The sequence below is a fragment of the Pieris napi genome, chromosome 7 (genome assembly GCF_905475465.1).
Source record: "Pieris napi chromosome 7, ilPieNapi1.2, whole genome shotgun sequence".
NCBI lineage: Eukaryota > Metazoa > Arthropoda > Insecta > Lepidoptera > Pieridae > Pieris > Pieris napi.
This window is the reverse complement of record NC_062240.1, coordinates 1054938-1070316: the sequence shown is the minus strand read 5'-3', so window position 1 is coordinate 1070316 and position 15379 is coordinate 1054938. Positions and strand designations below refer to the sequence as shown.

General features: G+C 31.4%; 2 protein-coding genes across 3 annotated transcripts in view; both read right to left on the bottom strand.

The window, feature by feature from the left end:
• LOC125050967 (putative fatty acyl-CoA reductase CG5065) overlaps positions 1-8208 on the bottom strand; it is a 52816-nt gene extending 44608 nt beyond the window's left edge. The window contains exons 1-8 of one of the 2 annotated variants that reach the window (XM_047651069.1): positions 7993-8208; positions 6291-6370; positions 5148-5241; positions 3479-3595; positions 3024-3146; positions 2639-2764; positions 1029-1176; positions 242-343 (exon numbers count right to left, since the gene is read on the bottom strand). In XM_047651069.1, the coding sequence (XP_047507025.1) occupies positions 242-343; positions 1029-1176; positions 2639-2764; positions 3024-3146; positions 3479-3595; positions 5148-5241; positions 6291-6352 (772 nt within the window). In that variant the 5' untranslated portion in view covers positions 6353-6370; positions 7993-8208. The remainder of the gene's footprint in view (positions 1-241; positions 344-1028; positions 1177-2638; positions 2765-3023; positions 3147-3478; positions 3596-5147; positions 5242-6290; positions 6371-7992) is intronic. The other variant, XM_047651068.1, reaches the window with a different exon arrangement.
• A 2853-nt stretch (positions 8209-11061) lies between these two features.
• Positions 11062-14244, bottom strand: LOC125051345. Its single transcript, XM_047651593.1, has 3 exons — positions 14047-14244; positions 13192-13322; positions 11062-11258 (listed from the first exon to the last, which is right to left on the bottom strand). The coding sequence occupies exons 1-3, from the start codon at positions 14168-14170 to the stop codon at positions 11112-11114; spliced, it is 402 nt and encodes a 133-aa protein (XP_047507549.1). The 5' UTR covers positions 14171-14244; the 3' UTR covers positions 11062-11111.
• Positions 14245-15379: the final 1135 nt, after the last annotated feature.

Below are 15379 nucleotides of genomic sequence, written 5' to 3'. Positions count from 1 at the left end.
CAATTAGAATAGTAACATTGTATGCAACTAGCAAAGTTTTTGTCTCATATACTGATAATAACAATGGAAGAGTTCTATAAACAATATTATATCTCTGTTGCCAGACTGTAGGGCAAGGTAATTGACGAGGTAGCTCTTATGTAATTATAATTAAGATATTACTTGTATTGTAGGAAAAGCAATACATTGGAAATATTGAAAAAAATTAAAAACTCGTAGGGATTGTTAAAAAAGTCCTTACCAATCGATGGTCGTACTATAATAGTAGGTAAGTACTCTTTATTTTGCCTCACTAGTTCTTCGCATAACCCCTTAGATAGTGTATATGTATTAGGAACATCCGCTGAAAAATTAAAAAAAAGACATTAAAATTATTAAATTTTGTCGTTCACAAAGCTTTGTTCAGTAGGCTATTTAACACTTTGTGCAATATTGCGGGGTTATAAAAATAGTAAAAGACACACGCGGCGATTACGTTATCTTGTAAATTAAAAAATTAAATGTTGACGACTCATTGGTCTAGTGGTTAGTACCCCTGACGCGAATCCATGGGTCCCGGGTTCGATCCCCGGCTGAGACGAACATCGATGTGATGAGCATTTGGTGTTGTGCTTAGGTCTTGCGTGTTTAAATATTTATTTATTTATAAGTCTTTCTATCTATATGTATGTATATCCGTTGCCTAGTACCCATAACACAAGCTTCACCAGCATAGCATGGGACTAGGTCAATTGGTGTGAATTGTCTTTAAAAAAATTAAAAAAATAAATAAATTAAAAATGCATTTTTTTCAGGAAATATTACAATTTTAAAGTTTGATCTGATCTTACAGCCGTCTTATCGGAGATTCCTGCATAGTAGGCTATTATCAAAAGAGATTAACCACCATGGCTGAATTTGTCAGGCGGTGTTACATTGTAAGGAAACCAGCATGTCTAAAATCCATTAATAGAGAACATTTCAGGTCAAGTCTACGAGTCGTAGAGCCGCCAATTTTAAAACTAAACGTTTAGGAGGTGAAAACTTACCGACATATTCATTTACTTTCGTATCATCTGTTCCATGGTCTCGTATCATTTGTCGGACTGCGGATAATTCTTTCTTAGGAGTGTATAGCTTCTCTTCAACTACTTGTATATGTGAATTTGAAAAGGCGGTCGAAATATAGACGAATTTCTGAAATAATAGTAATTTAATATTTAATGTAATAAACTGCAGATAAGTTGGACTCATATATGAAGGTACTAGATCTGTGTTTATTAAAGTAGAAGCCATATTTGATTTATTAGATAGATTAACATTTTTTATTTATTATTATAAATACATCTAATTTAACTACTCTTTCTGTCAAATCTCGATTATGTTATGAAAAGGGTACTTTAATAAAACAATGCAAATAGATTCATAGTTTAGTGAAACTTCTTTAGCATTAGGGTATTTTTTTTACGAATGCAACGCAATAATAATAATGCTAGGGTCATGAAGATGTGCAGCGTTATTGTCGAAGAAAAGAGAGAGAGCTTTTGAGAGATAGTGAGAAGGGCAAATTACCTTATAGAAATTCTATTTTTAAAATTAAAATTTCGTAAAGATAAATCTCATATGACGAATTGTAACTTATAATGCCTTTTGTTTTTATTATCGAAGAATTAAATTTAAAAAATTAAAATTATAATTTGTATTAATTTTCGACATTTAATATTTTATTGACAATTAAATTCATTAAATTTCTAACATATCTTCCTTTTTCCCTCCCTCTAAGTCTCGGAAATCTAAAGTTTTAGATTTGAATAAATATGGACAAGACTTAAAAATTGGAATTCCAAAGAAGTTTCACTTGTGACATGTGTACTTTGTACGCACGCACTTGTTTTTATATGTTAGATAAATAAATCCATGTGTAAAACAAAGATGATTATTATAAAATGTTTAAGTTTTCCTATAATCATTTATGGGTTAACCTTGCTTACCTAGTGAGGTACAATAATTTTGATCTAAAATATTTAACGATTTTTATGATTTGTTTAAAACTTTACCACTACGAGTATCTAAATCATTCGGCTATTTTTTATTAAATACTAGCCGACCCGGCGAACTACTTATATCCTGTAAATGAATGTCGTGATGCAGATTAGTTGAATTTAATTTATGTTTTTAGTAGTAAGTAATACAATGAAAACGATATAAATTTGTTGTGTATCTAAGAGGCTGTTTCCTTAGTTTACATAAATTTCTAGACGCACGCATAATTATTTGACAACCTTATCAGTGTCAATCCTTTTCATTCCATACATTATTCTGCATTGTAATCTAAAATACGCGATTATCCGAATATTGAGAATATATCTTGTCCATTATTTAAATACGTTCTTTGAGGGAAGACTTTACAGTATCGACAGGTGAACATTAAATGTTTGGCAATTACGAACCCCAGGAACATTTTGTAATAGTTTTTTTAGTCAATTTTTCAATATTTTTACCAGGTATTCTGTTCAAACTGGAGACTAATACAACACTATAAAAGTCAGCGCAGTCGCCGTTCTTGAGTTTGTTGTATTCCAATATGGCCGTCTTCTCTCTCACGTCTCTTATACCAAATGACCCGTATGATCCACAAACCATTTATAACAATACTCACTTCTAAATTTCTTATTTCCTTAGACAAATCTATCACTCGTTGTGTTCCCTCTACGTTAATGTTCATCATATCTTGAAATTTGTCTATGAATCGGACGGTAGCTGCCGAGTGAAATACTACTGACACCTAAAAAAAATATAATTATTTATCTAACAATGCTCAATTCATAAAGGTCTGCTAACAGGTACTACAATAAAATACTTTGTAATATGAAACATCTATTATTTTGTTAATTGTTATTCTGATGTAATTTAAAAAACTGTTCAGTTTTCTTCCTATATTTAGTTGTTAATTTTACGATCGGTCAGAGCGGAATTTTCAACATGATAGTTTAATTACTGTATATACTATAAGAGTTCTCTCGATAATGCATTTTCTAACGTACCTTATCAGCCAAAGTCTCTTTGTCATCTGGCGTTAAACCCAGCTGGGATGTTGTAATGTCTCCTTCAATGGGAATTACTTTCTTCAGATCACCAGGTCTTGTTTGTTTTAATTTGTCAAAAAGCTGAATTAAAAACAATAAGTTCATGGAAATGTTGACTTATAATTAATTGCATAGATGGATAGGATTTTGCGCATTTGATATGTATATATTTAACGGTTTTTTGTCGCTCAATTTGGTATGAATTCGGAATAACACCAACATCGTGTGGGTTGGGACAAACACGGGATAATAATCAGATATATTTCTGCTTTTGTTATGCAGGTGACCAGACATTTTGCCTACCATTCTTAAACAATAATTGGTACGCCGGGGTCGACCTTCTATATATATTATTGCATTATTTTTGTTTTCTAAATTATAATATTATAAGCAAATTAATCTTGCACACTAACCGGAACATCAAATATTTTTTGTAAACGTTTTCCTGTGTCTGCACCGTGCTTAGGTCTAATCAGCACAAACACATTTTCTATATCCTTGCAATTGGAAAGCAATCTTTCGATAAATACCTGAAATTTGATAATAATTAGTAAAATGTTATTATTTGTAAAATTGGCTAGATAGGAGAGATAATTTTCTTCGTGTCTAATTTACCCCCTTAATAAAAAAAAACAATATACGTAAATATTATGAAGTTTGAGCTGTTTACCTTGTGATAAATAGATACTAAAGACTGGACTTGCTTCAAAGCTAAAACGGTTTGTTTATTTTATTTTTAAAGTACTGGACGTACTTTAGTTAAGACAATGCCATCAGACTTTAATTTTTACTTTGTTTTGTTAAGTTGATACGCAAAACATGTATTTATTACATATGAACTTCAAAACCAAAGACGAGAAAAACTGGCAAGAAACTCCCGGCCTCTATGTTAAAGAATTTATAGTTAATATAAAGTTTTTATCTTGAAGGAGCTGCAATTATTACACTATGCCCTCACATAATTAGATAATGAATCATTATAAAGGCCGTAATAAAATGAGCACGCACCATGATTGTAGTGAGCAAAAAAAACGTAACATCAAGGATCTATGCAACTATTCAATGTACTTTGTTATTGATTTGAATTATACTTCATAGAATTCATTAATCTTAATTGCGTTGCATTTGCCCTCTACTGGGTATTTTATAAGGAGTATTCAGCAGGGCTCTACAAAGCCGATTTTCAATTGATCATTTACCGAAATCACACTTGCACAATTTTTTTTTTTTAAGACAATTCACACCAATTGACCGAGTCCCATGCTAAGCTGGTGAAGCTTGTGTTATGGGTACTAGGCAACGGATATACATACATATTATAGATATGGGGTCCTAGCGCTTTAAGGCTTTTTAAAGAAATTTCAAAAAGGTTAGTCGACATCACAGGAGACCGAAGATCTGGCAGCTACCTCGGACAAAGAATTAGTCTAGCAATTCAAAGGGGGAACGCTGCCAGTATCTTCGGAACCTTGCCTAAAGGGACTCCTTTTAATGATATATTTTAGTTTATGTTAAGTTTCGTTATTTATTTCAATGTATATTATTTTATTATTATATACCAAATGCTCATCACATCGATGTACGTCTCAGCCGGGGATCGAACCCGGGGCCCATGGATTCGCAGTCAGGGGTACTAACCACTAGACCAATGAGTCGTCAAAATGACGATTCTAATAAAATTAATTCCGATCTAGTGTTTTAATATGTAGTACTAAAAGTATATTGAAGTCGGGGTCGCTATTGAATTAACTCTATTTTACAAGAACTTATTTAACGATAATTTCCTGGAATATTTGGTAATACAATTATATATTTCTACTAAAACAGATATTAGGTCCATTCTATAATGATTTACTTCGTTAAAAAACGTTTAGTTAATGATTTATTATCTTTTGAGATTCCATAGTCTCAGTTTAATATTTTAGCAGAATAACAACCGATTCAGAAAATTTTATACGAATTCCATTAAGAGGGTGAAGCTATTATTCATTGTAATGCCATATAATAACGGGAACGGGATTCCACCGAACAAAAAAGAACTAATACAAGACTTAATAAAAAGGAGTCTATATTCCTATGTACCTTTCCAACAAACCCTGTAGCTCCTGTGACGAAAACTGATTTACCCGCGTAGTAATCTGCCACTCGTTGGTACTTTATCTCCAGTGAACCGGAACTGTAAAGGTACTTCATGTAGCAATGCTACGCCGTAGCGCTCCCACCGAAATAAAAAAAAATTGGGGATAGATACATTACTATCCCACTTAATGAAAATATATATTTTATTCTATATTTAAAGCCATCATTAAATAATGAAAAATGGGCGCAAATACGTTTCGTGTAACTTCCTTTTTTTAACTAACGTAATGCTAACTTTTCCTGACTTTTTCTTTTTTTAACTAGATTTCCTGAAAAATATAGGCAAGATAATGTGATTGCATTTCTCATTGAATCATTTATTAATTTTGGGACTACGAACAGGCCTTGGCACATGTAATAAGAACCTTTTCGATTGCGATCGGAATTGAAATAGGTAATTTACCACAAGGTCTAAACACCAGAAAATTTAGAACAATGGCATAGAGGTATTATTACTCAGTTCATTTTATTTTTTTTACTTAACGATTTATGTTTTTATTTTACGACTTTATTAGTAATAAAAATTTATGCGTCCTCTTACCACATTTTAATATTATGTTACTTAAAGTATTAGTTTATTTTCAATTTGTTTTAAATACTCGTAATATGCTTCTGCATATGGTATACCTATCGTACACGTGACAACAAACTTGAATGAATACCTTACTGTGCCCCTAACAGTTACATAGAAAAAAATATTTTTTTGTGCACTGCATTAATTCTAGACTATCGTACATTTATCAATATTCTCTTTATTCGAAATACTTATTGTAGCGGATATAAAATACTTATTGACTATTAATTTTTTACACAGTTCTCGATAACAATGTAAATTATGCAAGTTATTCAAACAATTATAGAGAAACAATAGTCACAAGTCATAAACAAGGTAAACACAAAGCAAATTAAAAAATAGGAAGTACGAAGTAACTTCATAATTTTAATATTTTTGTTGTTGTAAGTATGCTTGACATGAATAGTATTTATGCTGTGTTAGCTATTAAAATTGACTTTTATGCTATTTTAAGAAATATACTTAGTTATGTTATAACTTCTATAAGATCAACAAATAAATAAATACATTACCCCGTGTAGTGTCGTGATCCATTTCTTGCACTATTAACCACGCAGTGGATAGAGCGAAACATTGTTGTCGGTCTCGCGATCTAGCAACGAATGTCCATAAGTTTTAAAATAAATAATAAATACAATATCGGAAATTTCCTTCTTAATGTACTCTAATTGATATTTAGCAATATAATTCAGGTAGCAATAATTACTTTATTCTATCTGTATCTACGACTGTAAAATTACGACATACATATTTACAACCTATTAAATGTCTGACACTCGATTCTCGTTTCATTATTAACGCAAAATTATCATGTAGAATCCAGGCCAAAACTTACATGGGGTCAATGAACCCATTTCTGTAAGACTATAACAATGTTTTCCAGGCCTGCTGTGCCAATGTCGTCTATTATTATAAGGGGACACAATTGTATGTCATAACTCTCAAACATGGAACAAATGAACTACACGACCACAACAACGAGCAGATGTAGGACCGAGAATTTTACGTGATTATCCAAAGCGTTTAAACAATTCCGAACTTTAAGTAAGAATCACTGTGGAAGCTAAACACTAAATACTGCTTTCAAATGAGCCTTTATTTTACTTTTCAGTCAAAAGATCACCATTACTGAGAGGTTCCTAATCATTACATAACGAATAAAAACAAAACTTACGTGTTAATATTTTAAATGAAATAATTAATTCTTAGTGTATCAAAACGATGATACTCGTATTGTTGTTTTGTTAATAAACGCTCTTAAATGGAGGTGATACTTTAAAATCTTCCACACGTACTGGAAACAAGAGTACAATCTTGACTGAATTGGGACAATTCATCCTCATTAAAAATGATTTATCGAGATTTTAATAGGAAAATATCATTGCATTTCAGTTACAAATATGTATTAATTTACTTAAGAAACCATTCCTGAGCTCTTAACGAATAATTAATTAATAATATAATATTTCAACATGAGTTCTACATATTATATTAACAATTAAAATAATAATTTAATTTTTAGTAATTGCATCGGTAACTAAATTTAATAAATTCAAGTTAAAGAAGTTTTTATGTAACGTTAAATCATAATTATTTATCAAACTGCGCTGTTCTATAAAATACATGTCAAAATAAAATAAAAAACACCGCCCATGAGCTTACTCAGGCTCACTCGTTGCCCAAATCGAAAACAAAACGAAGTGAATACCTTTTTCTACATTATGTAGATAACAACTTCATAATCTTTATAATGAAAACATCGAAGAAATTAATGGCACAAAAATAGTTAATTTTTAAAAACAAACTAATTTTGTTCAAAAATCTTATCTTTTTCATGAGTTTTTTTACGATAACGAAAAAAACGGGTACAAATGTAATTTAGTATGGACATATATGATGCCTATTCAACTAACAGAAGTTTTCTGTTGCTGAAAGGGATACGCAATAATGGTGATCCATAATAAAACCAACTTCTGCACTTGGTTATATTTATTTTGTCGCCCATGGACATCTACAATACCGGGAGGTTTACAAGGGCGTAAATTATTTAATTCATAAATAACTTTTAAAAGTACTATCAACCCCCAAACAGATGGTCCAACCAAACATAAAATTTTCTTCATAATTAATCTTAAATTTTTCTTTTTTTAAAGTATTTACGTAATTTTCAAGATAACCTTTGATATAAATACTCGAGAATTAATATGAACTTACTCGTTTATTTTTCCTCTGAAATGTCTTATTACAGCGTAAATATAAAAACTTTTACAAAAATATCTACTCATGCGCAGATGAGTACGACTGCCTTCGAGGCGACACAAACACGTATTATCACAGATCGAGGTAAGAAGTAATCTGTTAAGTTAACTACCTATATATTTAATTAGAATCATAATTATATATTACTACTACTTAGATTTATGAGTAAACATCGTCTATTGAAGGAAGTAGTGCAAATAGCAAACTAAAAAAAATATTTTATAAAAGATATAATTTTTAAAATACTTGCTATTTCGGTTTAAAATCCAAAACAATTATTTATGGTACCAGTCTGAAGAATGAAACTAAATATAATAATTTAATAAACGGAAACGAATTAAATCTAAACTTTAAAAAATAATAATCTCACATTTGTAATTTTTGCCTTATGCCGGCCATACACACTACGGTCTACCGGAGAGGTCCACCTGTGCAGGCCGACCGGAATGTGTGCGGGAATAGACCTGTGCAGGTTTTTGAACCTGCGCAGGCGACCGGCGCAAGATCGAAAATCGATTCTTTCGAGACCTCTCCGGTAGACCGTAGTGTGTATGGCCGGCATTATGCCGTAATCCGGTGCCGATATGCCATCAAACGTCATCCGACAAGTTTAGCTAAAAGTTTGATGGTGGGTCTGTAGGAAATTAAAGGAAAACTAATATTGTGTGTGTTACTTACTAAATTTGTAATGAGCTAGGTGTCACCCAAGTGTAATAGTATGACTATTCAGTGGACTGTTTGCTATAAAAATGAAATTCGCCGCTTCGGAGAAGAGAAAATTTCGATCACTGCCCTTAACTGATTTGAATCTTTTTACAAATCTTATAATCTACTCTGCACTGTCTCCGTCAGATATTAAACGTCACTATTGTTACGTTGTTACGCTTATGTTATATTGTTATTTTTCATGTAGCCTTTATTAGTTTAGTTTGGTTTTTGTTCCTGTTTAGTTTCTTTTTTTTTTAATAACTATATGTAATATGTATTTTTGCACTTATTGCCTACCTTATCTAATTTAAAACATTTTTTTTCTTTTCTCGCAGTGGTTTCCTGGAAGAGATCTCTCGATAGCTATAAGGCCGCCAGTGGCCCCCATTTACATTTAATTATATTAAATTTTTATATAGTAATTCAACGAAGTGTAAATAAATAAAAAAAACTATCTTCGGAAGAAGTAGAATTTGCAAATTTTTTAGCCCTATAAAAGCGTACCTAGTCGCCCAAAGCCCCTCATAATCAAAATCTGAAATTCGCACAACAAAGGGCAAAATATTACCAAGTGAACGAAATTCTGAGGGCATGACTAGAGTAGTACTCCCATTAACACCGGCGCTATCATTTAACACACAAGAAGACCTGTTGAAAATAACTAATTATTTATATATGTGTGTACAATGTACATTGTACACACAAACACAGACAGATACATAATGAATAACTCTTTAATGCATAATTAACCTAGTATATTTTACCAAAATGTCAGATTCTTGCGTTCTACTAAACGACTTTAGACTTAATATAATTGATAGATAATTAAATAAATGAGCTGCATGGTTGTATTGACGCAAAATGTTGTATAGAACAGGACATATTAATGTGAGCACTAGCCATCGCGTCAAAATAAGACAAATATAACTAATACACTCTGTTGTTTTTGTGTTAAACGGTTTTTGAAGTGAAACTTCTTTAGAATCGTTGTCATTTCAAACCGGATACAACGGAAAAAGCGTCAGCAAAAAGAGACAGACACATAAATTCATAAGATTATTATTAATTTAATTCATTAATTAAGTGTAGTAAGAAGTTTTTACTTCAAAAGGTTTCTATAATTAATTAAATGTAAATAAAATTGATAAATTCCATCTAATTTTATGATTGAACTTGATTTACTCATTTAATTTTTTGCACATCTATGTTTTTTTTAATTTAAAAATGATCAAATACACACTAACTAAAAGTTTAATCTCATTTTCGCTATTTACCTACGATCGCACATACCTTACATTATTATCAATATGTCTCCCCAACCACCACCACCTAATGCATGCGAGCATCTTCTGATCGAGGTCATGCTCAGTAAATCTAAAATCCTTGGAGTTCTTCTCTCCTTCTCTTTTAGTCGAATATTTTGCAGGTTTTGATGATACTCTTGAAAGGTTTACGCCTCTTTATAAAAACATAGTAATTATGGGTGATTTCAATACCTGCTTAATAAAAGACGACTGCCGATCGAAAAAGTTGCTCTCTATTACCGACTCTTAAAATCTAATAGCCTGCCACTTAGCGCCACGCATAAAGTTCCAGGCTCCACTCCTTCCCTATTGGATCTTATATTTACTTCTTCTGTTGACCTAGTTACTAACCATGGCCAACTTCCTGCTGTCGCTTTTTTCTCGTCACGACCTCCTTTATTTGTCTCTCAATCTTAAACCTCCGAAACTAAAACCCACCGTAGTCCTTAGACGCAATTTCGCTGCGATTGACACCGAGCGTCTACGATAAAATCAAAACTTTGATTAATCAAAAAAACCGCGCTAAAGTCAAGATGAGAACAGCCAAAACGGACAAGGAACGTGTATTTCACAAAACGTTGCAAAACCGTTGCAACACGCGTTGTCAGGATGCGCACAGACGACACATTCACGACTTAGTGTCAAATGGGGATCCTTCAAAAATATGGAAATTTTTAAAATCTCTGGGTGTCGGTAAGCCACCACGTACTTCCATGCCTCCCGATATCGAAGTAAAAAGCCTAAACGCCCATTTTACCTATCATTCTACTTCAAGTAATATCGATCTCGACTTAACACTTGAGTACATATTATAAATTTTTGCTCCGTGTCTTAGTTTGTAAATAACTGCGTATATGAATATATCCTAGACTCCCGGAAAACAATAATTACTTCGAGTTTGTTGGCATAAAAGGCATCTGCAAAACTATAGACGTGACTATAACAGTCACGTCTATAGTTTTGAAAAAAAAACGGTTTTTATAAATTATTAAGATCTAAATGAAAAACTAAAAACTTCTTAAAATATATTTACATTATTATTTTAAGAAACCAATCAGTGATTTAATAAACGTTAACATCATAGTGTGACGTATTGTAGACACTTAAAGTGACGCTGTCACCGCTACATGACCCTGACACAAGCTTGACGTTGACAGTATCATCTGTTGTCACTGTGACACATCTCATGTCGGGGATTGACACAGCGATCTGAAAGAATACGACGTTAAAGTTAAGAAATCGGTATCGCACAATTCTCGTGAAAATATTTTAGTAAGATCGATTTGTTATTATTATTATTATTATTTTTTAGTACATTTATTATAAATGTATTCTAAATTATGTTCAGAAAACCCATGTAGGTATTGCATCATTCAAAACGCTGTTTCAATACGCTACATGACGTACTGTTCTGAGAAACTTATTCACAGAACGGTCTGTCTTAACAGACTCACCCAAACACTATGCCAAAGAGCCACTGAACTACCTACCTAATACTAACTTACACTAATACTAACACAATACTTTAAATTCAATAAATATTCATTGGCTTTAAATCAAATAAACATCGTCTGCCTAAATTTACTAATGTATATAGTTTTTTGTTTTGTTTTCTAATTATTATTTGTAAATGAGTAACTTCGAGTTTTGATCGAAATTTTAAATAAAATAGATTATAATTACTTCAGACCTCCCAGAAAATAAAATTGGCCGATATATAATTGGAACATATGTAGCGATACCTTAAATCTCCGACTACAAACTAAACAACGACGTCTCATAATTAAACGCGCTAAGAAATTTATTCCTTATAAAGGATATACATTTAGAACGGGCTTCGGGCCGATCTGTTAGACCGGTCGAGGATCCATTTAGGTCGGAGGGAGAGCATAACATATTTTCTACACAATAGTAAAAAATAAACGTGTCATATGACATACGCAAAACCCTGCCCTTGTAATGCCACAACCTAGGCTACAAGTGCAGTTAAACATAAACTCCTTTATCCTTAAGTTTGAGTAATATTTTTACCTCAAACATAGAGATTCTATGAATGGTAGCGTGTTCTGTGGCTTCCTAGTTGTCGGATGAAATAGTTAAAGTCGTTTTTTATTTTTTGAATAAATTATAATTATTTAGTATTTAGATTTATTTGTGTTCTTTTTCTTTATTTGTTATAATTATTGTGTACTGCTTAGATTCAAATTATGTTTTAATTTAACATTAGTTTTGTATTATTGGTTTCTTCCTCAATTGTTATTGATTAAAACAGAAATATAAAAGAGGTTAAATACATAATTTTTAAATATATATAAATATTATTACTGTTTTTATTTCCAAGGAAATAATAAAATATCTTAATTTATTTTTATCCATTTTTTTTCCACAAAAATCACTTCACTCAAAATACTCTCACAAGCTAATAGTACGACAGTTGTCAAATATAGCTACAACTTAAAGCTAACTAAATTTTTTATTTATTTCATACTAGTAGCGCCATTTGTGTTTACCTACGAAGTTTGCCCCTCACATAATAATATGTAAAAAATTGTTAATGATTCTTGGATGCATCCGAAATTATCAAAGTGATTTGATCTATTATCATGGGTCATTAGTAAATCATTACTGGGAAAAATTAACTGCACAAATTGATTTAAAAATTTCAAAACGGGTTAAGTTATGGCGTCTCTAGAGATTGTAAAAATCAATTATAACAAAGTTTTAAATTTGTGTAGGAACTTTTAGTAAAACTTAAAAATCGCAAACCTTGTGCTTCTAATCCCACTAGAGTCTAGACCATAGACCTGCGAGAAACTATATTTGAATGTATAAACGGAAATGTATGTCCTGCCCACGCGTACCAATACACACAAATCGGACAAGACCAGTTTATGCATTTGTGTGTCGACAAAAAAATATGGATGTATTGTCGAGAAAAGATTCATTTGTAATGTAAAAATAATTTTATTTGTTTAAATCAGTTAATGACACCAATTTAATTAAAATATTCATACGTTATTTTCGTGTCTGTCACAATTTAAAAACAAGTTACGACGGACTATTTTAGGTAAGTGTGCAAGCTTTTTTTAGTTTAGATTTAAAATGTTGTTTGTAATAACCAGTATTATAAAACCATGCTTACCTGTACTTCTGCATTGTCGCCATTTATATCAATATCATACGATTCGTTATATTTAATTTTAGTCTCATTTAAATCCGTACATTTACCACACAGCCAGGTTCCGTTGGAATATACTTGTTCGTCGGTGGTTTCTGGAATTAAAAAGAATATTCTTGATAGCAAAAACCTATTCCTTTTTTTTAAATAATATAAGCATGACCTCTGTGTGTGATACAACTTTGAAAACTTTAAATTTCGGCGAATTATTTTTCCATATGCCCATTTAATACTTGCTAACTTGCTGTACATTAGTTTAAGACTCCTTATCTACAGTGTCAGGCACAGACGGCGGAAATACCTACGTGTCTGTTTAATATTGTGAGGATATATATAAATTTTCAGTATATGTGGAACCAGCTGCCCACAGAAGTATTTCCGAACCAATTCGACTTAGGGTCCTTCAAGAAAAGAGCGTACCTATTCTTGAAAGGCCGGCAACGCACTTGCGAGCCTTCTGGCATTGTGAGTGTCCATGGGCGGCGGTTTCACTTAACATCAGGTGAGCCTCCTGCCCGTTTGCCTCCTATTACATAAAAACAAAAAAAACAATGTCTAATTGGCCAGCAAGCTTACCACATAATTTTGATGTTAACAATAACTCTAAATTTAGTTGACTATTTAGAATCCCATTAATGAAGCCCAACCTTCATTAGGACGTTGATTCATGTTGACTTAAACTTAATATTCACATAAGAATATTAAAGTTACGAGGTAAACTTACATCTGCAAATAAGGAGCTTATTTCTTGAACATATTTTTTGATAATAATATTCTTTAAATGTTCTTATTCCCATTTTGTTATTATAATTAACATACCAATACTTGCAGAGTCGTAAATTCGTTCATTTTCCAAAAGATCTATTGAGTCAAAATCACTGCCAGATTTTACATACTTAAAATTAATTATTAATAAATTAACTATTATATAAGTTAAAAACATAATCAGTCACAAAGTGCGTGTCATATCAACAATTGATAACTTTAAACTAATTTATCACAAGGTTAATTTTAGACTTTAGACTTCAATCAATTGACCTACTTTTTAATACTTTAAGTTCAGAGTTTGTGCTATATATTATATAACTATATATACATATTGGTATATTTTACGGAATCATGGTGACGTGAGCGATAAGTGATATCTTAAATTAACATTTACCTAGTTCGATTGTTAAGGGCAGCAATTCGAAAATGGACTTGATATTTTTGATTATAAGTTTTGAAAATTTACTTGCCGTGTTTCGTTACCAATTTTCTAGCGATTTCCTCGTTACATTTAAGTTTCTTAAGTGAACAATTAAATTTTTTATATAAAATATTATGTATGTTACTTGGAGGGGACATAAGAGTTTTAGAAAGGTTGGAAAACACTGCTTTAGATTATAAATATCTTCCTTAACAATAAACCCCTTCCAGCTTTTTAAACTTATCTTAATATTTTCTTTGTGCTGGCCAAGTGGCTTCAGCGTGCGAACCTCATACCTGAGGTCGTAGGTAAGTTCACCAGCTGTGCACCAATGGACTATCTTTCTATGTGCGCATTTAACATTTGATCGAACGGTGAACATATCTGTTTTAATACATGTAGTCAGGAATTTTTATCCCTACAGAGAGATCTAGAACATTCGTCTATGTTCTTCTATATTATACAGAACGGGACAAATGTTTGGCTGCATAGTACCTGATGTTAAACAAGATAGGATTAATTTAAAAGGGGCAAAAATAATCCTTCACAAAATTTAAATATTATTGGAAAGTATTTATATTATCAATGCACAAACTCTTTTTACTAGTCGGTTAAAAATCTCCATATTCACTCAATAAATGATGCATAATGAGTCAAGCTGACTTATCAAAGGAAACGAGATAAGTTTTTTACTTATAAATAGATAACAATTATATCGGGTTTGTCACTTAAAATATTTAACAGTTTTTTTTGTAACAAAATAAAGTTTTTTTTGGTCTTTTGTTTTTATTAATTATCGTACTTAAAAGGTTTAATATACAATTGGCGTTGTTCATTTTAAGCAGATTAAAACCTAACATTTGATGGGTTTATTTTTAAGATTATTATTACAATTCAAATAGTTACTGCCTATAATGTGTACATATATATTTATTTTTTATTTTATTTATTGAGAAATATTTA